Raw genomic sequence first — 27,956 nt, 5'->3', positions numbered from 1 at the left:
CTCCCTGTGTCACGCCCTCCCTTACCTCGGGGTCATGTGACCCGCGACGTCATTTGATGCCGCATCCCATGGCAACTGTCATCAAATGACGCAGCGGGTCATGTGACGTCACAACACACGACCCCGCTGCGTCTTTTGACGCCGCGTTGCCATAGAGACGCCTGGGCTGAAGCCGGGTAAGTGCGTTTGGCTGGGTCCTTGGTGACTGCGTGCTCGCGTCCGTGCGCATGACGTCTCCCACTTTTTAGCTGCGGCGGTTTGTAGCCAGGGAAGACGCGACAGGGAGGCGTTTCGTGGGGCATATCGGTGGGCTCTCAGCGCGGGGCCTCTGTAATTGCCGCGAACCCCCCCCAAAAGTCTCGTTCCCCCCCCCCCCCCAGTTTATGCAACCCTGGCTTAAGATAAGAGTAGGGGGAGTGATGGGGGTGAGTGGAGAAAAGTATGCCGCCATTTTGTGTGTGTGGCCATCAATATTTCCCAGCCTGTGCTTGACCGTTGTAAGTGACCGATGGAGGCGTGAGGGTGTAAGAAGGATTTGACTGAATACGCAGTTCACCAGGGATAGGTGGAGATTCGTGGCCTCATTACACGGAAACGTGTGGTGAAAAATGGTATTTTCCCATAACGACCCACTGATCAGAGGTGCGATCAGACGCCTTGCGTCCATTTTAAATCCCCAACACCACGCAAGACTGGCAGGTTCCTATCCCCTCATACGCTCTTCCCAGAAGACGTTATTCATTGGTCAGCCTGTTATTTCACAGGTCAGTGCTGAAGTATAAATTCCTGCCGTGGCACAGACGTGGCGTTGAGTGAGTGACCCTGAGATTTTCCTTAGAAACGCTCTTAACATCAAAGTAGAAGAACCAGGAAGTCGGGTATCCGCCAATTCTAATCTAACAGCCCTCCCAGGGCAGTCTGTTTCCTGCGACAAGCTATTGTTTCACCGCAAAGCATCTCCCATCGGTAACGCCACCGGTGAAGTGCCCACCAAAAAAAACATGGCTTCGGTGCAGGCTATAAATGAGGGGAGTTGCGAAAGTGCCGGTCGGGGCATTGGGAGATTCCATGCCACAGTCGCCCGATCGGCACTATCATAATGTAATGAGCAACCCTTAAAGCCGGTTATATACATGGGCCGTGCGCTGAACCGGAGGATCGCTTCACGGCGTCCCTTCAGTGTCCCGCGTTTCAAGGCTCATTGCACCCATTTTGCTCCCCTGGCGAGGGACGCATTCTGTTCACCCCCTTGAGTTTCGGAGGGGGGCCGCCGGCACCAGAATGACCGTGCGACCGCTCCGCAGCCCGGACAGACCACGCCCTCTGCGCTAGGAACAGGCAAATCGCCCGCGCCATAGTTACTACGTCAATGTGCATCCGAAGGGTTAACCCCTGTATCGCAAAGCCAGGCTCCTCCGGCAGCACGGAGGGGGGGGGGGGGTTACATTCCGCAGACCCCCCAACGGTGTTGAATACTCAATGCTACTTGAGATCAGACACCCAACGTAAGCAGCTGAGAAACACCTAGTCCCGGGGGAGTATCCCCAGAACAGGTCATCGCCGCTCCTCCTCGCTAATGGATCGGAGACCGGCAACACCTACCTTCCCACGACAATGGTTTCCTAGGAACAGCCGCCGGTAACATGTCCTGCCCTGTGTGCACGAGTGTAGGGCTCTCCCATCACAGAACGTGTGCGCCCACCGTCACCCCGAGTTAGGTTGTAACGGGTTTGTGCCAAAACTGTTTACGCTCCCAGTAGCACACTCATTCAGAGAGGATCCAGGGCTCCAAGACTCCAGTGTCGCCATGATGGCGTGACCACGACAGGAGTGGCCAACGCAAGTGCGCAGGGGCTATAGACAGTTCATGGTATTCAGGATATCCCTGCTTCAGCACAGGTGGCTCAGTCGTTGACTGGCCAACTTCAGTCCTCAAGGGCCTCCGACAGGTCAGGTTTTCAGGATATCCCTGCTTCAGCACAGGTGGCTCAATCAGTGGCTCAGTCGAAGATTGAGCCACTGATTGCGCCACCTGTGCTGATGCAGGGATATCCTGAAAACCTGACCTGTTGGTAGCTCTTGAGGACTGGAGTTGCCCCCCCCCCCGAACCACGTCATCCTCGAAGGCTGCTTTTATTTCTGCTCGGATCGCTCCTTGGGGTCCCCATGTGAGCAGGGAGATGGAGGGGGACTCGGAAAATGGCTGCCGCGGTCAGGTGACCGCACGGGGCTGGAGGTGCCGCGACCACTCCGGCACACCAAGGGTTAAGCAAGAACCTTTCTACGCCGCTCAGAAGCAGAGCGCAAAATCGACGGCTCTTTCCTAAATGTCGCCAAAGTCCCAAAACTTCTCGGTCCTGGAAAATGAACGGTTGGCGACGCCCCCACGTTTCCGCGGAGAATTCGCCGTTTCGCCTTGTTATGACATTCCAGACCCTTTAATGGGGCTTTTGGTGGAGAGAGGGAAGGCACTGGGACCGTTTCGGGGTGAAAAGGGGGCAAAGCAAGCACGGATGCAACTTGATTCGCTGCCGAAAAGGCCACATTTTGGTTTGCCGAAGAAAATTTTGCAGAAGTTTACTCCGAAGTAATGTTATCGCCTTTGTACCTCTATGTTTATTTTTAATAAATCAGATCTGTAGTATTAGATAATACTGTTTGTTTGTGATCATTTGTTGCCAATGTTCCCAGCAGTTTGAGCTGCAAACTGTAACAATAGCTAATGTTACTTTATCAATATAAGAGTACATTGTAGCTGCTGAGTTACACTGACTGAAGGATTGATTGAAACTGAAAGGCGGAGATTTAGTGAACCCTGGGAAGCAGGATCTTTGCTAATCGATCACGGAAGAACCAATCGATCGGCATCTTAGGCAATTAGTTTTCAATAAAGGTAATGAAAGGCTGTATATATTAGCACAAGTAATGAAAGGCTGCGTCATATAATATATATATATATATATATATATATATATGTATATATTTAAAGTGCCACTTGTATTGCCTCAAGAAGCAATGAATCTCAACCTATTACCACAGAAACATGCTGGTTCCATATTAATTATACAGTGTATCAGTGTGACCTTTGTGTAAATATGCAGTGTATCAGTGTGACCTTTGTGTAAATATGCAGTGTATCAGTGTGACCTTTGTGTAAATATGCAGTGTATCAGTGTGACCTTTGTGTAAACAACGCTGCAGAGATTCTGAACAGGACAGGCGGATACTAAACGTTCTCTGGTTAGGAAGACGGACATACCCACAGAAGAATGTTTTCACTGCAATATTTCTCCAAAGTGTCCCAGCGCCAAAGGATTTCACAAGGCATCAGGACAGAAAAGTAACGGCAAATAGTGAAAAGAGATGTGGGCGTCTGAATGTTTAACAGGGAGATGTGAGCCGTCAGCAATAAAAAAAACTGTTCCCGTTTAAAGAGAGTTTCACTGATAAGAGGGACGCGTCGGTGGCCGCCCCTGGGCCAAATTATAGGAATTCTGCCAACTGTCACATGGGGCCTCTCTGTCCTAATTATCCCTTCCCAGTAGGACCGGAAAGGAATGTTAATTGAGTCCATATAAATAAAGTGTAGGGCAGCGTGTGAAAGAACAAGGAAACGCACCCAAAAGACGGATTTATAGAGGTTCATTTGACGCTAGAGTGTCACTTTTGTCCAAGAGCTCAAGCAATAAGTATCCCTCGTCAAGTGCGATTCCACGGAGCGTCGCCCACGGATAAACGGCAACGGCTCCTGTTTCTGAAATGAGTGCAGAGTGCGGTGAGGACTCCTAAGATGCAGGGACCTGGGCAGGGCCGACACTCCGTCACTGGAGACATGCAGCAGTTTGTAATGTTGGAGAACCTCCCAACGTTCACCCATGGAGGGGAAACTTTCCCAACTGCATGGGACTTGAGGACAGCTTTTAGGATGTTTTCCGCAGGGCGACTTTAACGTAATGGGGGGAGGGGTGGGTGGGGCAATTTTTAGGCGTCCGCGCTGAAAAGTTTGCCGTAACTCTACCAAACAGGAAACTACCGGAGAGTGAAGTAGGGGGAGCATCCCGGCTCTCGTTTTGCCGCTGAGAACGGATTAGGGGGTGTAGCTGGTAGCAAACTCAAAATGGCGCCAGGGGAACGGGAGGTTGGCGGCGTGTGGCAGGAGCCTCAGGCATCGAAAGAGTTAGGCGTCTCAGGAACGCAGGAATGGTGGGAAGCAGCTGTCCACATCGAATGGATTTATACTGGCGTCCCCCCCCCCCCCCCCACCACCGCACCACGTGCTGCAGAGAGGATGGATTCCCGATTAGGTGGGAAGGGGGAATGTTGCATGTTGGGACGGAGCTGCTGGAGACACAGCTGAAGCAAGTGAAAGATTAACTCCTTCACTTTAGGCTGGGGCCTCGCTGGCGTTGGCCGTGCTCATGCTTGAGAGCGGTGATGTCACCAGCTCTCCAGGCATGAGCGCCGGGTGTCCTGGCTTTTATTCCGCAAGCGCGCTGGGGGGGGGGGGTGTTGCAGGCAAGCTGAGCGCGCTTCAAAGTCTTTTTTTTTTGTTTATCTAGGCGCCAAGCGTGGGTGAGCATGTGTGTCCGTGCACAAGCGCGCAACGCGTGAGCGGGACAATTTAAATTGCCGAAACTGAACTCGGCAAGCATCGCACGGTCAGCACGCGCAGCGCTAGCGTGGCCGCAACCTTACACAGTAACACACTGGGAGTGGTTGTATGAGGTAATAGGAGGAGTTATAGGGAGAGGTTATATGGGGTAATAGGAGGAGTTATAGGGAGGGGTTATATGGGGTAATAGGAGGAGTTATAAGGGGGTTATATGAGGTAATAGGAGGAGTTATAGGGAGAGGTTATATGGGGTAATAGGAGGAGTTATAGGGAGAGGTAATATGGGGTAATAGGAGGAGTTATAGGGAGAGGTTATATGGGGTAATAGGAGGAGTTATAGGGGGTTATATGGGGTAATAGGAGGAGTTATAGGGTGTAGTTATATAGGGTAATAGGAGGTGCTATAGGGAGGGGTTATATGGAGTAATAGGAGGAGTTATAGGGAGGGGTTATATGGGGCAATAGGAGGAGTTATAGGGAGCAGTGATACGGGGCAATAGGAGGAGTTATAGGGAGGGGTTATATGACACTTGTGAGATGATTGGTACTTGGCCACTGTGGGGAGATGTAAAATAAAGAAAGCCTTGATCTATTAGGGGAAGGGAAGCATGACCCTTGGGGGGGGGGGGGAGGATGATGGAGGGGTTATTTAATTGACCTCCCCAAAAGGTCCTACCACCCACCCCCTTCTTTCGGGGAACAGGTTTGTGTGTAGGTCAGGTTTAGGATTATTGTTAGAATTGAATAAATGGAATAAATTGATTTTGATGAAGAAGAAACAAGGCGAGAGAAAGGAAGGTATTAAAGGTGATAGTTGGGGGTGTTACATTTGTCACAGCCGGAGGGGTGAGGACTGGTCATTTTTGCCCAGGGAATTTTGATGGAATGGGAGGTGTCCAACAGGATGCACTTCTGGGTCAGAACCGCATCCAACGGGCGTAAGGGTGTACTCCTAAGGCTGTGTCGCAAGTGGCCGCGGCTGCGCACGCGTGCGCACACAAGGCACAGCCCTCAATGGGCCAGGCCCCAGTCGGCGTGTGTCCACGCACAAAGCGTGATGTGCGACCGCCTTGGCCAAAACACAAGAAATTTGTCTTTTGGTGCGGCGGCCGAGCTGTGGCCAAGTCCCGGCGGCGGTTAAGCCTAGGAGGTCGAACCAGCCACGTGATTTCATGACCACGCCCCCGCAACCCTCCCCCCCCCCCATCGGATCTCCTGCTCTTCACTGGAGACGGTGCTGCCAGGTGCTCCGGCGCATGCCTGCACGCGGTGACTGGGGGAGACAGCCCAGGAGGTATGGACCATGAGTGCTCACTGGGTCATGTAGCGGCGGTCAGCAGAAGTGAGTTCAGTGGTTGGGGCGACTTGCTGACCAGGTCCAGGAGGTTGCGGTGTAATAAACGGCAGTGGCCATTTGTACCCAACAAAGGTGTCGGCGTTTATTTGGGTCGGTTATTAAACGGAAGGGGCAAGAGTCGAGGGTGCAAGGGTCAAGAGAAACGGGATACACAAGAGTCAAGGGTGCAAGGGTCAAGAGAGCACAGAATGGACAAGAGTCCAGCGTGGAAGGGTCATGCTGTTTGCGGTCAGCGCTTCAGCACCAAGTGCTCCCTCTAACATGATAAGTACTAGAGATAACGTGGAATGATAAAGGGATCCGCAGAGTGATAGGAGAACGCACAGCACAGCACAAGCGCAGCACCAGTACAGCACCAGCACAGCACCAGCACAGCACCAGTACAGCACCAGCACAGCACCAGTACAGCACCAGTACAGCACCAGCACAGCACCAGTGCAGCACCAGTTCAGCACCAGCACAGCACGAGTACAGCACCAGCACAGCACCAGCACAGCACAAGTGCAGCACCAGTACAGCACCAGCACAGCACCAGTGCAGCACCAGCGCAGCACCAGCACAGCACCAGCGCAGCACCAGCACAGCACCCGTGCAGCACCAGCGCAGCACCAGCACAGCACCAGTGCAGCACCAGTACAGCACCAGCACAGCACCAGCACAGCACCAGTACAGCACCAGCACAGCACCAGTGCAGCACCAGCGCAGCACCAGCACAGCACCAGCGCAGCACCAGCACAGCACCCGTGCAGCACCAGCGCAGCACCAGTACAGCACCAGCGCAGCACCAGTTCAGCACCAGCACAGCACCAGCCGCAGGGAAACACAGATAACTGAACGAGAAGAACAAGGAGGAAGTCCTGGGGAACGGTCTCACTGGGGGGCAAGTGGCTGTATAAAAGATACCTTTCATGATTGGGGGAGGGGGGATTTTAATCTCCAGCTTTGATCACATCCTGATTCTGTCCACTCACTGACAACCGCCCTCATTTTGAAAGTGCTACACTATATATTGATGGTGAGTATCTATAAATATGTGTCTAAAGATCCTCGTTATCAGTATACAGTTCAGTATTTGCTTTACTTTGAGATTTCCCCGCCTCCCAAACAAGCAGTATAAACATCCCCCTGTGTGGCTCTGCACACTCGCCTCTGAAGAAGGCACTTGTGGGGTTGTGTTACCTCCTGCACAGTATCAATGTGGGACAGTCACCTTGCTGCGCAAACTGCTGACAAACCATCTGCTTTTCTACATGATATACAATCGCAGCTCCGGTCACCCTGAGACACCAACACTCTGACACCCCCACCCTGAGACACCAACACTCTGACACCCCCACCCTGATACACCCCCACTCTGAGACACCCCCACCCTGAGACACCAACACTCTGACACCCCCACCCTGAGACACTCCCACCCTGAGACACCAACACTCTGGCACCCCCACCCTGAGACACCAACACTCTGACACCCCCACCCTGATACACCCCCACCCTGAGACACCCCCACCCTGAGACACCAACACTCTGACACCCCCACCCTGAGACACTCCCACCCTGAGACACCAACACTCTGGCACCCCCACCCTGAGACACCAACACTCTGACACCCCCACCCTGAGACACCCCCACCCTGAGACACCAACACTCTGACACCCCCACCCTGAGACACCAACACTCTGACACCCCCACCCGGATACACACCCACCCTGAGACACCCCCACCCTGAGACACCAACACTCTGACACCCCCACCCTGATACACCCCCACCCTGAGACACCCCCACCCTGAGACACCCCCACCCTGAGACACCAACACTCTGACACCCCCACCCTGAGACACTCCCACCCTGAGACACCAACACTCTGGCACCCCCACCCTGAGACACCAACACTCTGACACCCCCACCCTGAGACACCCCCACCCTGAGACACCAACACTCTGACACCCCCACCCTGATACACCCCCACCCTGAGACACCCCCACCCTGAGACACCAACACTCTGACACCCCCACCCTGAGACACCAACACTCTGACACCCCCACCCTGAGACACCCCCACTCTGAGACACCAACACTCTGACACCCCCACCCTGAGACACCCCCACCCTGAGACACCCCCATCCTGAGACACCAACACTCTGACACCCCCACCCTGAGACACCCCCGCCCTGATACACCCCCAACCTGAGACACCAACACTCTGACACCCCCACCCTGAGACAACCCCACCCTGAGACACCAACACTCTGACACCCCCACCCTGAGACACCCCCACTCTGAGACACCAACACTCTGACACCCCCACCCTGATACACCCCCACCCTGAGACACCCCCACCCTGAGACACCAACACTCTGACACCCCCACCCTGAGACACCCCCACCCTGATACACCCCCACCCTGAGACACCAACACTCTGACACCGCCACCCTGATACACCCCCACCCTGAGACACCAACACTCTGACACCCCCACCCTGAGACACCAACACTCTGACACCCCCACCCTGAGACACCCCCACCCTGAGACACCCCCACCCTGAGACACCCCCACTCTGACACCACCAGCCTGAGACACCCACACTCTCAGACACCCCCAGCCTGAGACACCCACACTCTCAGACACCCCCACTCTCAGACACCCCACCCTGAGACACCCCCACCCTGAGACACCAACACTCTGACACCCCCACCCTGATACACCCCCACCCTGAGACACCCCCACCCTGAGACACCAACACTCTGACACCCCCACCCTGAGACACTCCCACCCTGAGACACCAACACTCTGGCACCCCCACCCTGAGACACCAACACTCTGACACCCCCACCCTGAGACACCCCCACCCTGAGACACCAACACTCTGACACCCCCACCCTGAGACACCAACACTCTGACACCCCCACCCGGATACACACCCACCCTGAGACACCCCCACCCTGAGACACCAACACTCTGACACCCCCACCCTGATACACCCCCACCCTGAGACACCCCCACCCTGAGACACCCCCACCCTGAGACACCAACACTCTGACACCCCCACCCTGAGACACTCCCACCCTGAGACACCAACACTCTGGCACCCCCACCCTGAGACACCAACACTCTGACACCCCCACCCTGAGACACCCCCACCCTGAGACACCAACACTCTGACACCCCCACCCTGATACACCCCCACCCTGAGACACCCCCACCCTGAGACAACCCCACCCTGAGACACCAACACTCTGACACCCCCACCCTGAGACACCCCCACTCTGAGACACCAACACTCTGACACCCCCACCCTGATACACCCCCACCCTGAGACACCAACACTCTGACACCCCCACCCTGAGACACCCCCACCCTGATACACCCCCACCCTGAGACACCAACACTCTGACACCGCCACCCTGATACACCCCCACCCTGAGACACCAACACTCTGACACCCCCACCCTGAGACACCAACACTCTGACACCCCCACCCTGAGACACCCCCACCCTGAGACACCCCCACCCTGAGACACCCCCACTCTGACACCACCAGCCTGAGACACCCACACTCTCAGACACCCCCAGCCTGAGACACCCACACTCTCAGACACCCCCACTCTCAGACACCCCACCCTGAGACACCCCCACCCTGAGACACCCCCACTCTGACACCACCAGCCTGAGACACCCACACTCTCAGACACCCCCAGCCTGAGACACCCCCACTCTCAGACACCCCCACTCTCAGACACCCCCACCCTGAGACACCCCCACCCTGAGACACCCCCACTCTGACACCACCAGCCTGAGACACGGAGGCAGTGCTGGCAGGGAAGCGCATTGCCAAAAGATTGTGCGATAGATAGATAGATAGATAGATAGATAGATAGATAGATAGATAGATAGATAGATAGATAGATAGATAGATAGATAGATAGATAGATAGATAGATAGATCAGACAGACAGACAGACACACACATGGTTATAGCCATGTTAGTCCAGCTGTGATAGTGCAGAATAAATGAGAACTTTCGAGAGGAAAACTCTCCAAAGCTCGTCTTATACCTTATTATACCTTATTATATCAATTGTTAGTCCAAATAAAAAAGGTATCACCTAATACTGCAGTACTCATATACACTCACAATACTGTTATAACTTGTTATAACTTGCTCAGATAGCACTACTGATGGAAGCCGCGCAGACATTTCCCAGGTTCCTCGCACTGACATTTCCCGGAATATGTCCCGTCCTGACGCCCGCGTCCAGCCCTGGCACCCAGCCCCGGCACAACCCCAACAAGTAACAAAGTAAGGAACAAGCCATTCTCTTACCTTGCTGTTTGCTGTCACCGTGCCGGTAACCAGCAGAAAGTGGAGAAGTATATAACCCCACATCGCAGCGGCAGACAGAGGTGCAAGCCTGCCGGGGGGTTCAGGGGTGCGGGGCACAGATGGACAGTGTGGGTCAATGGAGAGGGGAGATGGACAGTGAGGAGAGTGAGTGGACAGAGAGGGCAGATGGACAGTACGGAGCGCAGATTTATAATGAGGGCAAATGGATGGTAAGGGCAGATGGATGGTGAGGAGAGGGCAGATGGATGGTGAGGAGAGGGCAGATGGATAATGAGGGCAAATGGATGGTAAGGACAGATGGATGGTGAGGAGAGGGCAGATGGACGGTAAGGAGGGCAGATGGATGGTGAGGGCAAATGGACGGTAAGGAGGGCAGATGGATGGTGAAGAGGGCAGATGGATGGTGCGGAGGGCAGATGGATGGTGAAGAGGGCAGATGGATGGTGTGGAGGGCAGATGGATGAGAGGGCAGATGATGAGGAGAGGGCAGTTAGACAGGAGCGATGCACTCTGTCTGTGGTCTGGGATGATGTTCTGATTGAGCTGCTCTCAGGCAGCGGCTTAGCTACAGGAGGAGGAGCGAACAGTTCCACCCACTGAGAGAAAGCAGGCTCAGCACAACAATTGTATTGCTGCTTTTTGTACTGCGCTGTGGAATATGTTAGCGCCCTATATATATATATATATATCATACAGTATAATATATATATACACACACATATGATATGTAAATATATTATAATCAGTAACTCGGGGCTGGTTTCTAAGAGGGTTAAAATGGGCAAACAGCTGCTATCGGGTGATAACCCATCCGGTGCAGTGCCTTGCTGGCCCCTCTGACGGTGAAGGGGTTAAAAGTGAGGCTTCTCCTTGATTACTCCGTTGTTTTCCATCCCGCGGAGATATTCATTTACCGGTGACTATCACCGGGGACCTTCTTTCAAGATGGCGACCGCTGGGAGCCGCGCCGCTCCCTGCTCGCGGCAATTTAGGAATAGTTTTATGCGTCCCGTTTCCCGTAAAAAGGGCTCCCTTTATTTCTTGAGGCCTTGTGCGGGTCACGTAGACACGCGGCGGCGACGGCGTCTTAAAATCGTTAACATGGCAAAATCCAATGTCGTCGTGGCGGAGAAGTTGTTATGTGGGCGAGTGCTTTTGCCACATGGCTTATGTGTTTGCTAAGTGCCGTGCACCGTCCCACTGATAATACCCTGTGACAGCTTCTGTAAGCGAGCGCAGCTCTGTGCGTGCGGTTGGGTTACAGACGACACATGAAAGTGAATTACACGCTGACAATCTGAGCTAATGCAGGGGGGCTCAACTCCAGTCCTCAAGACCCCCCCTCCAACAGGTCAGGTTTTCAGGATATCCCTGCTTCAGCACAGGTGGCTCAATCAGTGGCTCGGTCGTTGACTGACCAATTCCAGTTCTTAAGGGCCACCAACAGATCAGGTTTTAAGGATATCCCAGCTTCAGCACAGGTGGCTCATTCAGTCCCTGCTTCAGCACAAGGGGCTCAATCAGTCCCTGCTTCAGCACAAGTGGCTCAATCAGTCCGTGCTTCAGCACAGGTGGCTCAATTAGTCCCAGCTTCAGCACAGGTGACTCAACCAGTCCCTGCATCAGCACAGGTGGCTCAATCAGTCCCTGCTTCAGCACAGGTGGCTCAATCAGTGATTGGGCCACCTGTGCTGAAGCTAGGATATCCAGAAAACCTGACCTGTTGGGGTTGCTTGTGGACTGGAGTTGAGCCCCCTGTGCTACATTCAGCCCCACAGAGCAAGTCGTGCTAAAGGAATTAGTGATGCGCGTTGATTATTGTCACAGATGTGTGTGTGCCTGTGTGTGTCTACGTGTGTGTGTGTGAGAGCACAGCTTTGAAAACACACTCAACATATACTAATAACAAGGGGTTAATAGGCTGAGATAAACTTACCATACCCCGCTGCTACCTGTGGGGCAATGAATGGCTGGCCTCTTTGGCAGTGAAGGGGTTAAATGTATAGATTTATTTTAAAGGGTCAGTTCCCCCACTCTGTTAGTTTTCTTTACACAGATGGGTAAGCAGGGGGTCCCCAGAGCGGAAACCCTCCATATTAGTATAAGAAAGTGTGGGGGTCCCAGCACGCCAAGAATTCTTACAGAGGGAGCAGAATCAAAGTATTTGCTTTCGTATATCGCGTCTCCCAAACTGAACACTGGGGGCAAATCTCAGAGGTCGAGTCACACACAGATAGGACGTTTAGGGCAGAAATGTCCGCAGTGTGCAATGGTCAAAATGTCCAGTGTGTGGCACAGATCAAAGTACGTAATCGGGGTGGTTACCCCAGTCCCTGGTACACGCCAACGCTCAGGTGGAACGGATTTCGGGGGGAAAAATAAAGCGCGCAAAAACCCTCTGATAGAACGGAGCAGCCCAGATAAGAAATTCCGAGAGGCCCCATATATCTGTCCCACGTCAGGCTCTGTGCCTCACGCCATGTTTTCAACATGGTCAGAGATGGACACATTTTTGGGGCCGGATTTGGACCCGGAGCGGATCGGCCGGGTCCAAATCCACGGATTTCCGCCGATCAATCTCAAAAGGGCGGATTCCGCAACCCCCCGTGGCCGGATTTGTACAACGCAATCTGCAGATTCCGCAACCCATGGCGGTTTTTGACGAATCCGGATTGTACACCGCAAAACGATTTTTTTTTGGGGGGGGGGGGGGGGGATATGCGAGACAATTCGGAAAACGGATTTGGGCTCTATAGCCTATACTCCACGTATAGGAGATCCACGAGCCTCGGCGTTGGCTTGTACGAGTGACTCGTACAGTAGGCCCGACACCTACATTTGCGTTTCCCTTAATAAAGATGCCGCACACCTCGGCAGCTGGCGAATATTCGCCAGATATTTTTGCAGGTTGTGACCCCTTCCGCGGGACGTGCACAATAAAATACACCTCATATACAGTATATGTCTTAGAGACAAAATATACACCCAAGAATGCGCCTATACATCGCACGCTGGTCCCACAAGTGTGTTCCAGACTCTTACATCCGGCAGTGTGTAAACTGTAGGTATGAAGATTTAAAAAAACGACATACTTTTGACCTTTCACTCTTGTAACAGAAACGGGATTTTAAGTGTTAATCTGCTGCACGAAAGCAGCTGGCGCATATAAGCCTGGGTTTAGAAAGTATAGAGCCTGCAACCCATTCTAGTAATATATATACAGTGGTCGACAAATCACCAAAAAATCTACTTGCCGAACAAAAAAATCTACTCGCCACCTAGTACCACACGTGCGCTGCTTGGGCCAATAGGAGCTCGCCACGAGGTTAAATCCACTCGCCCGGGGCGTGCAAATGTATAGGTTTGTCGAACACTGTATATATATATATATATATATAATTTATTTCCTCTGCAAGTGGACAACAGACAACGGAGATTAATAGGCGTTGGTAATGGGTGCGGTGAGGCAGCGAGCTCGCAAACGCTCCCTGTATACTGCGCTTACAGGAATACGGAGGAGATGGGACTTGGTCCCAGTCCCAAAGTGGCTCCTCTTAGTAAATGTCGCTGCCGCTCAGAATATCAGCGCCCTCGCCTTAAACTTCTCTCGCACCGGTTTAGAAATCCCTACAATCTGACGCAGCGCCGCTAACCTGCCACGGACACCGGGACCACTGATAAGGAAAAACGCGTGGTGGAGAAATAAACGAATAATGCATTTTTAGGACATTTCGAGATCCGGGAATGTCTTCCCAGGCGGATTCTCCTTAAATAGCAGGTTTTTTCCCCGGCCAAACAGCTTGTGATGTGTCCCATTCCCGTCAGATTTTTGCCACTTTTTGTGAGAAATGTGGGGGAAATGGCAGCATTTAAATAAAGGGTCGTTCTTTGCGTACGGTCAAAGAAACCAACTTGTCACGTGCAGAGTTTGAACCCTTCTACTATTTCATTAGTAAACAGTTTGCATTCTTTGCAAAGGTTCTACCCCAGAGGTGGCTGACTGCTCATGAAGTAAGATCCGTGCGTATAATAATACTTCAACATTATATAGGCCATATCAGGGGTAGCCAACTCCAGTCCTGAAGGACCAACAGGTCGGGTTTTCAGGATATCCCTGCTTCAGCACAGGTGGCTCAATCAGTGGCTCAGTTGTTGTCTGGCCAACTCCAGTCCTCAAGGGCCCCCAACAGGGCAGGTTTTTAGGATATCCCTGCTTCAGCACAGGTGATGAGCCACTGACTGAGCTACCTGTGCTGAAGCTGGGACTGATTGAGCCACCTATGCTGAAGCTGGGACTGACTGAGCCACCTGTGCTGAAGCAGGGACTGATTGAGACACCTATGCTAAAGCAGGGACTGATTGAGACACCTATGCTGAAGCAGGGATATCCTGAAAACCTGACCTGTTGGTGGCCCTTGTGGACTGGAGTTGAACACCTTTGTGCTATTTACTAGGATATAGGATATTGTGCAGCTCTATACTGCCATCTAGTGCAATCGTAGATATTTACAGTACCATTGGCATTAAAACCCATCCTAATTTAGTTTTTCCTCCTTTAAGCCAAGATCCACAAAGCTCCGTTAACAGGTAAAGTTACGCGGCGCTAACTTAACGCCAGTGTATCTTCAAAGGACAGTTTTTTCCCCGTAAAGAGCATAGCGTTAAATATAACGGCCATTAGTTAAAATGTATGTATGAAGAAGGGAGGTTAAAAATGTTAAACCAGTGTTTCCCAACTCCAGTCCTCAGGGAACCCCGTCAGGTCTTAAGGATATCCCTGCTCCAGCACAGGTGGGTCAATCAGCGGCTCAGTCATTTTCACTGAGCCACCTGTGCTGGAGCAGGGACATCCTTAAGACCTGACCGGAGCATGTATGTAAAGTGAAAATGTACTTAAAGTGAAGCACCCCCTTTTCCCACTTATCGATGCATGTACTGTGCTGCAATCTTCATCTACATGCATAACTGATGTAAATAACGCATGTGTATCAGGCTTTATAGTCTCCCCGCTTGCGCACAGCTTCGATACAGGTAGGGAGCCGGTATTGCTGTTCAGGACGTGCTGACAGACGCATGCGCGAGCTGCCGTTTGCCTATTGGGCGATATGTCCTTACTCGCGAGTGTACTTAAAGTGGGTGTCCTTAAACCGGGGTATGCCTGGACCTCTTATGCTATCTACCCCATGGCAAGGCCATTCCGTTTTTACCTTCCTTTGATACAAAGCATTCCACATAGAGAAGCACCCTCTTACCACTCCACAACATCTACAGTACAAGTACCTTTTATTTGCTGTGAATTTCCCAATAAAGTTAAGAAAATACATACGGACTTGTGCTTTCAAAGTGGGATGAGTTAAGCTATCTGGCCTCATTCACATCCTACACGTGACCCTGGTTCCAGAATAGTAATATTAAACATAGGAATGTATCAGACAGAATGTGTCCTAGAACTTCAGGTAATAATGAAGTGGAATCAATGGATCATTTTGTGTTACAGTGTCTCTTTAGTAAAGCGATTTGGGAAAGAATGGCTTGTTTTTTAAGACACCAATTTTGGGGAAACTTACATATTCAGAATATATCTATGGAATTTTAAAGAATAAACATAAGTATAATGAAGGTACAATATTCCTGATTATAGTAATTAAGTATAATTTGTGGATGGCTAGGTGCCAGGTTTCTATAAAAAAAATGTGTATTTTTCTGAAGATGACGTTTTTGAGGACATTATAAAAGCCGTTAGAAGAGTTAAGGAAAAGGAGAAATTGCTTTTAGAGAAGAAAACTTGGAACAAATGCTGGATTAATATTTGTATAATGTAAGTCGTACTGTATAGAGGACCTTGCTCCAAACCCCTAGTGATGTTTGCGTGTTGCCCGGGAGGGTGGCTAATAGAGAGTGGAGAGATATACCCACAGACGGATATAGAAGGTGCCTGATTATGGCGCACTGCAGACCTTAATATTATTTTATAATGCGGTCAGAGGTAGAGGAACAGATAACATAAATAAAATCAATTTTATTAACATAATAGGTATTCTTTAAAAATAGACATATAGCCAAGTAGGGGTATATGTCTATACATATATAAGTTGAAGTTTATCAGGTATTCGCATCACATTCTCATGTATATGTTTAGTTAACTGCGATAAATCATCGAAGTAGAGGATGCTACAATCCTGTATTATGGGCTGCCTCTCTCACAAACATGTATGTGGGCTGTAACATGTAACAAAGTGTTAAAGTTAATAATTAGAGAGAGTAAAACATACTCCCAGGACCAACATTGCACCTGTCCACTTATATTTCATTAACAGAACCAGTGAACATCAAACACAAGCAGCCAGATATAGAACTTTAACACGTTGTTACATGTTACAGCCCACATACATGTTTGTGAGAGAGGCAGCCCATAATACAGGATTGTAGCATCCTCTACTTCGATGATTTATCGCAGTTAACTAAACATATACAGTGGCGACACATCTTATTCTAACATTGCCCGCACGGCAGTATGTGTGCGGGCCGCGCGTCACTGTGACGTCACTGCCACGTGGCGCGCCCGGCTTCCACCGCTTCCCCGACATCCCCAGAAGGTAAGCGGGGGTACGGGGAAGCAGAAGGGGCACAGCAGGAGCAGCCAGGGGATTGGGAAGGGGCAGAAAAATGCGCGCGAGTGGAGGGGTGCACGGAGGAGATGCAGCTGGCGCGCGGTCTAGTTTCAGCGCCAGCCGGAGTAAAGACCCGGTCAATTGGCGACAAATGTAAGAATAAGATGTGTCGCAGCAGTACATGAGAATGTGATGCGAATAACTGATAAACTTGAACGTATATATGTATAGACATATACCCCTACGTGGCTATATGTCTATTTTTAAAGAATACCTATTATGTTAATAAAATTGACTTTATTTATGTTATCTGTTCCTCTACCTCTGACCGCATTATAAAATAATATTAAGGTCTGCAGTGCGCCATAATCAGGGACCTTCTATATCCGTCTGTGGGTATATCTCTCCACTCTCTATAATTTAAGTCCGCACATATTGCGGTTTTGTTTGTAAATTGATTGTTCTGTGAAATGTAATGGTGGAAAAAAATGTCAATAAAAAAAGAGTTCCTCCTATTACCCCATATAACCGCTCCCTATAACTCCTCCTATTACCCCATATAACCGCTCCCTATAACTCCTCCTATTACCCCATATAACCACTCCCTATAACTCCTCCTATTACCCCATATAACCACTCCCTATAACTCCTCCTATTACCCCATATAACCACTCCCTATAACTCCTCCTATTACCCCATATAACCACTCCCTATAACTCCTCCTATTACCCCATATAACCGCTCCCTATAACTCCTCCTATTATCCCATATAACCCCTCCCTATAACTCCTATTACCCCATATAACCCCTCCCTATAACTCCTATTACCCCATATAACCCCTCCCTATAACTCCTATTACCCCATATAACCCCTCCCTATAACTCCTATTACCCCATATAACCCCTCCCTATAACTCCTATTACTCCATATAACCGCTCCCTATAACTCCTCCTATTACCCCATATAACTCCTCTCTATAACTCCTCCTATTACCCCATATAACTCCTCCTATTACCCCATATAACCACTCCCTATAACTCCTCCTATTACCCCATATAACCGCTCCCTATAACTCCTCCTATTACCCCATATAACCACTCCCTATAACTCCTCCTATTACCCCATATAACCACTCCCTATAACTCCTCCTATTACCCCATATAACTCCTCTCTATAACTCCTCCTATTACCCCATATAACTCCTCCTATTACCCCATATAACCCTCCATATACCTCCTCCTATTACCCCATATAACCTCTCCCTATAACTCCTCCTATTACCCCATATAACCGCTCCCTATAACTCCTCCTATTACCCCATATAACTCCTCCTATTACCCCATATAACTCCTCCTATTACCCCATATAACTCCTCCTATTACCCCATATAACTCCTCCTATTACCCCATATAACTCCTCCTATTACCCCATATAACCCTCCATATACCTCCTCCTATTACCCCATATAACCCCTCCCTATAACTCATCCTATTACCCCATATAACCCCTCCCTATAACTCCTCCTATTGCCCCATATAACCGCTCCCTATAACTCCTCCTATTGACACTCCCCATTACTGACGCCCACGATCACAAGGTATTTACGAAGCCCCTTGATACCCTGACGCTGAGAGGCGCGACATGCACATGCGTTTCTCTGTAGTAACATGCAATGTCCCACTGGCTCCTGGATGTATTTAGTAGGTAAAAGAATGAATATGGGCATGCGGTGAGCATTGGAACATGTGGCTCAGTGCTGCCACCTGCAGGCGGTTTTAGATATAGGTATTTTATTTCTCACTCATCGACTGTCAGAGAAACATTAGAAATCACTGACATAGGACAGGTATAACCGCACCCGCCGCGCCTGCACACTTCTCCTGGCTCTCCCCCCCCTGTCCCAGCAGGCATAAGACACTTCTCTCGGCTCTCTCCCCTCCTGCCCCCTGTCCTACCAGGCACGGGACACTTGCCCCGGTCCCCCCCCCCCCCCGTACGGCCGAGATCTGGCACGTATCCCCGGCTGTACACCCCCCGTTACCGCTGGGATCTGGACACTTGTCCCGGCTCCCCCCCACCCCCCGTACCTCCGGAATCTGGTCACTTGTCCTGGTACTCCCCCCCCCCGTACCGCCGGGATCCGGGACACTTGTCCCGGCTCCCCCCCACCCCCGTACCGCCGGAATCTGGTCACTTGTCCTGGTACTTCCCCCCCCCCGTACCGCCGGGATCCGGACACTTGTCACGGCTCTCACCCCCCCCCCCCCCCCCCCCCCCCGTACCCTCCGGGATCTGGACACTTGTCCTCGTTCACCCCACCCCCCCCCCCCGTACGGCCAGGATCTGGACACTTGTCCTGGTTCACCACCCCACCCGCCTCCCCCCGTATCACGGGAATCTGGACACTTGTCCCGGCTATCCCCCCCCCCTCACCATACCAACGGGATCTGGACACTTATCCCCGGCTCTCCCCCTCCTCCCCATACCGCCGAGATCTGGACACTGGTCCCGGCTCCCCTCCCCCCGTACAGCCGGATCCGGACACGTGTCGCAGCTCTCACCCCCCTCCCGTGCCGCTGGGGATCTGGACACTTGTCCCGGATCTACCCCCCCCCCCTCCCGTAACACCGGGATCCAGACACTTGTCCTGGCTTCTCCCCCCCCTCCCCCGTACCGCCGGGATCTGGACACTTGTCCTGGCTCTCCCCCCCGCCTCCCCATACCGCCGGGATCTAGACACTTGTCCCGGCTCTCCCCCCCCCTCCCCATACCGCCGGGATCTGGACACTTGTCCTGGCTCCTCCCCCCCCCCCCCTCCCCATACGCGCCGGGATCTAGACACTTGTCCTGGCTCTCCCCCCCCCCCCTCCCCATACCGCCGGGATCTGGACACTTGTCCTGGCTCTCCCCCCCCTCCCCGCACCTCCGGGATCTGGACACTTGTCCTGGCTCTCCCCCCCCCCCCCCTCCCCATACCGCTGGGATCTGGACACTTGTCCCGGCTCTCCCCCCCCCTCCCCATACCGCTGGGATCTGGACACTTGTCCCGGCTCTCCCCCCCCCCTCCCCCATACCGCTGGGATCTGGACACTTGTCCCGGCTCTCCCCCCCCCCCCCTCCCCATACCGCTGGGATCTGGACACTTGTCCCGGCTCAACCCCCTGTCGGCGGCGTGGCTGAATTCCACATCTGTCCTTTCAAATCGTCTCTCCCCACCTTTAAGACAACCCTTAAAACTTAACTGTAGCGCTCCATAGCTGGACTCAAACAGCGGTGGATAAACGGCGGCGAAAGGTCCTAGACCCAAGAGGAGAAAGTCTCCCACAGTTATGACCCCTCCTCTCTTAGAATAGGATGAAGGGGCAGATGCTATCTATGTATTCTGTTCACACGTAGCCTCTATCATGGAGAAGAGACCTGTGAGGTTTGGAAAGCTCTGTACACATGAAGAAGAGACCTGTGAGGTTTGGAAAGCTCTGTACACATGGAAGAAAAAGAAAAAAAAAGAAAAAAACAATACAAAACAAACTAAAATAAAACAATAGAAAAAACAAAAAAAGACAAAGACCTGTGAGGGTTGGAAAGCTCTGTACATGTGAAGAAGAGACCTGTGAGGTTTGGAAAGCTCTGTATATGTGAAGAAACCTGTAAGGTTTGCAAAGCTCTGTACATGTGAAGAAGAGACCTGGGGGGTTTGGAAAAGCTCTGTACTTGTGAAGAAGAGACCTGTGAGGGTTGGAAAGCTCTGTACTTGTGAAGAAGAGACCTGTGAGGGTTGGAAAGCTCTGTACTTGCTAATAAATCTGTGAAGAACTTTTTCATTCTATTCACCGTTACAACAACCAACAATGAAACTACACTGCAGAACTTTCTAGAACTTTGTACGATCATTTAGATGAACTAATAATAGTTAAAAGCCTTTTAGTCGTGTATGCCAAAGCTGACTTAATTGCCTATCTTCTGCCAGGTCACCTCGTGTCCTGTGCAATATATCACTCACTTGCCACCATCGGCACGACCCCAGCCCCAGCTCCTATGAATGGGAACAGGGACGGAGATTGCTGAATAAATGCAGAACAGACCTTCACCCCCCTGTCGTCTTTATGGTGAGATCCTGTTGATGAACTTTCCAACCCGATCGTTACTTAGCGGTGAAGTTCTCCTATTAGCAGCAGCAGAACCTCTCACTGCCGTCACCCTCGCCGGACTTATGAGTTCATCATAACATTTGAAAGCAACGGACTGCGTGTTACCGGAAATGGGGAAACACAAAACAGATTTGTGTCACGTAGAGTAGAAGATCTCTCGTTTGTAGACCTACCTAAACCGTTCTGGCAGTGAAAGGGTTGACCATCCAGTAATTGTTTTAATTCTTTTACTGGATTCTATGAAGGTGGTGATACATATTGCATCCAAATTCATCATAGATTAAATTATAGTGTTCTGAGCTTTCCCAAACCTCACAGGTCTCTTCTTCACGTGTACAGAGCTTTTCAAGCCTCATAGGTCTCTTCTTCACATGTACAGAGCTTTCCAAACCTCACAGGTCTCTTCTTCACATGTACAGAGCTTTCCCTAACCTTACAGGTCTCTTCTTCACGTGTACAGACCTTTCCCCACCTCACAGGTCTCTTCTTCACATGTACAGAGCTTTCCCTAACCTTACAGGTCTCTTCTTCACGTGTACAGACCTTTCCCCACCTCACAGGTCTCTTTTTCATGTGTACAGAGCTTTCCTTACCTCAGAGGTCTCTTCTTCCCGTGTGCAAAGCTCTCCCAAACCTTACAGGTCTCTTCTTCCCCATGTACAGAGATTTCCGAACTTCACTGGTATCTTCTTCACATGTATAGAGCTTTCCAAACCTCACAGGTCTCCTCTTCACATATACAGAGCTTTCCAAACCTCACAGGTCTCTTCTTCACATGTAGAGAGATTGCCAAACCTCACAGGTCTCTATTTTGTGTGCACCGAGGTAACAAAGTTAGAAGGAAACTTATTTTATTGAAGTTGTTGTTAATTGCGTAAGACCTTGTGACAGGATGAAGTCAGGTGCTGATAATTATGCCTGGGAAACATACTTCTGAGTCCTTCATCCAGCACTCAGAAGGTTAACCCAGTAAGAATACTTGGGCAATCAGGAATGACAACCAGCTTGATAAGGATGCTACAGCTTGTAGTAGGTGGCTGACTCAGACTACAGAGCTGTCCTGTATAAGCGCCTATCCAGAAGGATTTCCTAACGGCTCTCTAGGGACAGAGATTCCCAAACAAAGATACTATAAGGACTTTAATATTGTTCCATAACTATTGTGGTATATGTTTAGGGGTTGGGAACTGGACAAAGCCAGCCAGCCCGATAGATAGGGCCTGGAATGTTTGGCAAGTTCTCCCTATGAGGAGTAGGCGATCTTTTTATGAGTTTTGTTTTGCCTTAAAGGGACAATGTGCCCAAATGTTTATTTGTGTTGTGGAGAAATAAATAAAACCACTCAACATTTGGTTTACCCTGAAACTGCACGTGTGGACTATTGTCTGACCTCGCCTACAGGCCATCCTGCCACAAATCTGCTAAGTTACAAAAGTTTATGTTTTGCCTTTAAACTAAGTTTAAACGTGTAATTTACAACGCGTGTCTCTTCATGAAAGTGTTATCATGAGCGTGTTATCATGAGCGTATTATCATGAGCGTGTTATCATGAGCGTATTATCATGAGCGTATTATCATGAGCGTATTATCATGAGCGTGTTAAAGCTGCAGTTCAGTCAATATCCTGCATGTGTGTTTTTTTAATAAATCAGTTCTGTAGTAAGAAAAAATACTTTTAGCATTTTCTGTTTTAAAAAAAACAACTTTTAAAGACCAATTTTCTTGTATTCTATTTTAACAGCCATTTGCTAAGGCACTGCCCCTTCATGTCCTGTCACAAGCCCTGGCACACCCCTTTGTCAGCCCTGCCCTCCCTCTAGCACATGTCAGTGCAGGAGTGCTCATGAATATTCATGAGCTTCCACTGCCAGTCAAGTAGAATATAAACAGATCCCTTCACTAATTATGTCACCAAATTTCGACCTATCAATACATGGAGAACGAATTGACCTGCAGCTATGCAGCTCTTTAGGTAATTAGAGATTGCACACATGAAACTATTGAAGTAAAAAAATAAATTTAAAAAAAAAAGACTGAACTGCAGCTTTAAGGGACGTTTAGCTCCAGTTCTAAAATGTAAAAACAAAACATTGGAAAAATGTAGGAAATTGTATTTTTTGTAAAAAAAAATTTATATAATACTACCTATTACGCATTTACATCCCGGGCAAAACGCCGGGTCTCTCAGCTAGTATATATATATATATATATATATATATATATATATATATATTATATATATATATATATCACTGAGGAGTGTTTTAGTCCCTTTTTTTACCCACCATAACCTTAATAGTCGTGGTGATTACCTACTCTTATCTCATTTGAGCAAATGTCAGCAAGCCAACCTCACACTGATGATACCCATCAAGGTTGAAACATGTCTGTGAGTGGGTTTTACTGGCTTTGCATCTCCCAAGCCCTTGCTTAAAAGCTGTGTTTAAAGCAGCATGCATTGACTAAGGGTTGCTCATGTAATGTGAGCACGAGATAAAAAGTGGCACTGTGTGCTCATTTGCATGTCATTTCCCAGAATCCCTTGCTGCAGTGGAAGTGCTGTTTGCTGGGTGATAATGGTAAAAGCCAGGGTGCAGACCTGTCTAAGACATGCAAATGAATATACAGGAATATTTACAGTTGCTATATATATATATATATATATATATATATATGGGGAAAGGGGGGGAAACAACGGCGCAAATGACTGTTAACTGTATAATAAATTTGAGCATAAGTAGAATGGGGGGTATGGTTTGCCAATGATTCTGAAATAAAATGAAGAGAAACAAAATATAGTGAAGTACGTTTAGTTAAAATATATGCGCAAAAGTAGATCGCTCCTTACAAAGTAGCAGATGTAAACAAGCATGTAGGATATTATAATCCTCTCCGTCCTGCTGCCTGGAGTTGAACGCCAAGAAGCGCCGTGCTGGTTCTCCTCTGCCTGCAGCCCTTCTCCGTGACTTCCCGGTTGATCCTCTGGTCTCGCGAGACTAGCTCGCTGACGTCACTCCGCCAAGATTTGGGCCGAAATTTGGATATAGTGTCCAGTAATGAGCAGGGGGTTCTGCTGGCATGTGATGTTGGATAGGGATGCTGAAAGTTTGTCTTAGAGCCTCCTCCCTACTAGTTTCGTCCTGGAACTAGGACTTCATCTGGGGAAGTCCTCAGCTCCATGTCTCTACAGCCTGGGTTTTTTAACACACCTTGATTAGGCAGCTGGGATCCAACTAATTGTCCTGAGGTTCCCAGCTGAAGTTAACCTAGTCAGTGCTGCACTGCAGACTAGACATAGGTTTTCCAGGCATATAATAGCTGGGTGGCTTTTATTTACCCTGTCACAAGGTGCGATGCAGTTCTCGTGATTCATCTTGACCTGCTGCAAAATAACATCACTGCAAATTGGATGTGAAAATACAGGAAGTGTAGAAATGTAGATACAGAAAACAGCAGGAAAGGAATATGGAATATAGAATCGGGGCCATATATGCTTGCACTCTTCAATTCTAATGTTCCCCGGGCATTTAAAATAAAACACAAATAGACGCTGCGTTGCCATGGCGACACGTCTCCAGGTGCCGGCTGAGCCACGGTAAGTTAGGTTTACAGAGGCCTTCCCCGCTTTCCCGGCACTTCATTTAAGTGCCTTCGGGAAGCCCGCTGGGCCTCTGTAAACCCCGCGCCCCCAGCAGTTAATCTCCCAGTTTGCGCACTGCTGGCCTACAGGACTGGTTTTCAGGCTGAGACCAGCACTGGATTGGACACTGCCGTTTCTCCCTGTCACAACAACACCTCTGTAACTCTCTGCAGGCTCTGTCTGCTAGGGGTCTCCCCCCTGTCTGCTAGGGGTCTCCCTCCCTGTCTGCTAGGGGTCTCCCTCCCTGTCTGCTAGGGGTCTCCCTCCCTGTCTGCTAGAGGTCTCCCTCCCTGTCTGCTAGGGGTCTCCCTCCCTGTCTGCTAGGGGTCTCCCTCCCTGTCTGCTAGGGGTCTCCCCCCTGTCTGCTAGGGGTCTCCCTCCCTGTCTGCTAGGGGTCTCCCTCCCTGTCTGCTAGGGGTCTCCCTCCCTGTCTGCTAGGGGTCTCCCTCCCTGTCTGCTAGGGGTCTCCCTTCCTGTCTGCTAGGGGTCTCCCTCCCTGTCTGCTAGGGGTCTCCCTTCCTGTCTGCTAGGGTTCTCCCTTCCTGTCTGCTAGGGGTCTCCATCCCTGCCTGCTAGGGGTCTCCCTCCTGTCTGCTAGGGGTCTCCCTCGCCTGTCTGCTAGGGTTCTTCCTCCCCTATCTGCTAGGGGTCTCCTCCCCTGTCTGCTAGGGGTCTCCCTCCCTGTCTGCTAGGGGTCTCCCTCCCTGTCTGCTAGGGGTCTTCCTCCCCACCTTTTTATACACTTAAATCGTAATATTGTAACACTCAGGGCCAGGTGCTGCCTACATGCCCAGGCCCTGATTGGTGGGTAGGAAGGTGCTGCCTACATGCACAGGGCCTGATTGGTGGGTAGGAAGGTGCTGCCTACATGCCCAGGCCCTGATTGGTGGGTAGGAAGGTGCTGCCTACATGCCCAGCCCTGATTGGTGGGTAGGAAGGTGCTGCCTACATGCACAGGGCCTGATTGGTGGGTAGGAAGGTGCTGCCTACATGCCCAGGCCCTGATTGGTGGGTAGGAAGGTGCTGCCTACATGCCCAGGCCCTGATTGGTGGGTAGGAAGGTGCTGCCTACATGCCCAGGCCCTGATTGGTGGGTAGGAAGGTGCTGACTACATGCCCAGGTCCTGGTTGGTGGGTAGGAAGGTGTTGCCTACATGCCCAGGCCCTGATTGGCGAGTAGGAAGGTGCTGCCTACATGCCCAGGCCCTGATTGGTGGGCATAGGGTGACCATTCGTCCCGGTTTTCCGGAACAGTCCCGGTTTTTTCGTGTCGGCGGCGGTGCGCGGGGATGGGGGGGGGGCAGTGGTTACGGAGGGTGGGATGGGGGGGGGGGCGGTGTGCGGCGGCGGGGAGGAAGAGGATGCAGAGCAGCCCGACAAGTATTTTTTCTTACTGCCAGGGGTTGGGCTTCTGCAGAAAACGTGCCGGGCCGCAGGGGATTGGATGGAGAATGCCGGGGGGGCGGGGGCTTTAAAAGGCCGGGCCACAGGGGATTGGATGGAGTATCCGGGGGGGGGGGGGGGCTTTGCCTCTCCCGGGCACTCTGGCCCTCCATCTGGCTCCTCGGCAACCCGGCTCTCTCCCTCACACCCCCAGCTCCCCCCCCTCGTTCCCCCCGGCACCCCCCCACTCGCTCCCCCCGGCACCACGGCTGCCCCCCGGCTCCCCCCTCGCTCCCCACCGGCACCACCCCGGCTGCCCCCCCTCGCTCCCCCCGGCACCCCGGCTGCACTCCGGCTCCCCCCCCTCGCTCCCCCGGCAACCGGCTCTCTCCTTCAATCCCCCGGCTCCCCCACTCTCTCCCACGGCACACCCCCCCCCCCTCGCTCCCCCGGCTCTCTCCCTCACATCCCCGGCTCCCCCCTCGCTCCCCACGGCACCACCCCGGCTGCCCCCCTCGCTCCCCCCCGGAACCCCGGGCTGCACTCCGGCTCCCCCCCTCGCTCCCCCGGCAACCCGGCTCTCTCCCTCCCACCTCAGAGCCGCTCACAGCGTGTGACAGCGTGTGACAGTGTGTGAGTGTGACAGTGTGTGTGTGTGAGAGTGTGACAGTGTGTGTGTGAGTGTGACAGTGTGTGTGAGAGAGAGAGAGTGTGACAGTGTGTGTGTGGAGAGAGTGTGACAGTGTGTGTGTGTGTGACAGTGTGTGTGCGAGAGTGTGACGGTGTGTGCGAGAGTGTGTGTGGGAGTGTGGGAGAGGAGGAGAGAGAGAGGAGAGGGGGAGAGAGAGAGAGAGAGAGAGGGGGGGGGGAGGGAGAGGGGGGAGAGAAAGAGAGGGGGGGAGAGAAAGAGAGGGAGGGAGAGAGAGGGGGGAAGAGGGAGAGGGGGGGAAGAGAGAGGGGAGGAGGGGGAGAGAGAGAGGGGGGGAGAGGGAGAGAGAGAGAGGGGGGGTGAGGGAGAGAGAGAGGGGGAGAGAGAGAGAGAGAGAGAGGGGGAAGAGGGAGAGAGAGAGGGGAAGAGAGAGGGGAAGAGAGAGAGGGGGAGTGAGAGAGGATGGGAGAGGGAGAGAGAGAGGGGGGAGAGGGGGAGAGGGAGAAGAGAGGGGAGGGGGGAGAGAGGGGAGGGAGAGAGAGGGGGGAGAGGGAGGGGAGGAGAGAGAGGGGGGAGAGAGAGGGGAAGTGAGAGGGGAAGAGAGAGAGGGGGAGTGAGAGAGGGATGAGAGGGGAGAGAGAGAGGGAGAGGGGGAGAGAGAGAGAGAGAGAGAGAGAGAGAGGAGAGGGGGAGAGGGAGAGAGAAAGAGGGGGAGAGGGGAGAGAGAGAGGGGGAGAGGGAGAGAGAGGGGGAGAGGGAGAGGGGGAAAGGGAGAGAGAGAGGGGAGAGAGAGAGGTGGGAGAGGGGGAGAGAGAGAGAGGGGGGGAGGAGAAAGAGAGGGGAAGATGAGAGAGGGGGAGTGAGAGAGATGGGGAGAGTGGGAGAGAGAGAGAGAGGGGAGGAGGAGGAGAGAAAAGGGGAGGGAGAGGAGAGAAGGGGGGGGGGGGTGAGAGAGAGGAGGGAGAAAGAAGGGGGGGGAGAGATCGATTAATCCGTGGGGGGTGATGTGAGATGCAGGGGGGGGGTGATGTGAGATGTAGGGGGGGGATGTTTAAACCAAAATCATTACAAAATATATACACATTATTTATTCAAAAGTATGAGTTAATTATTATTTATTACCCCCCACTTCTTTACACGTCTATTTTGTGATTTACCCGTCACATGTTATCCAGATAGGGGTTCCCCCAAAATGTAACGAAATACTTAAAGGG

The 27,956-nt window shown here is 51.5% G+C and overlaps 1 protein-coding gene across 1 annotated transcript in view; it reads right to left on the bottom strand.

The window, feature by feature from the left end:
- OLFML2A (olfactomedin like 2A) overlaps window positions 1-10,865 on the bottom strand; it is a 45,444-nt gene extending 34,579 nt beyond the window's left edge. The window contains exon 1 of the mRNA XM_075584454.1: window positions 10,290-10,865. Within this exon, the coding sequence (XP_075440569.1) occupies window positions 10,290-10,352 (63 nt within the window). The 5' untranslated portion in view covers window positions 10,353-10,865. The remainder of the gene's footprint in view (window positions 1-10,289) is intronic.
- Window positions 10,866-27,956: the final 17,091 nt, after the last annotated feature.

This window comes from Ascaphus truei, unplaced genomic scaffold (genome assembly GCF_040206685.1).
Source record: "Ascaphus truei isolate aAscTru1 unplaced genomic scaffold, aAscTru1.hap1 HAP1_SCAFFOLD_596, whole genome shotgun sequence".
NCBI classification, from domain to species: domain Eukaryota; kingdom Metazoa; phylum Chordata; class Amphibia; order Anura; family Ascaphidae; genus Ascaphus; species Ascaphus truei.
This window is presented reverse-complemented; position numbering and strand designations above follow the sequence as displayed.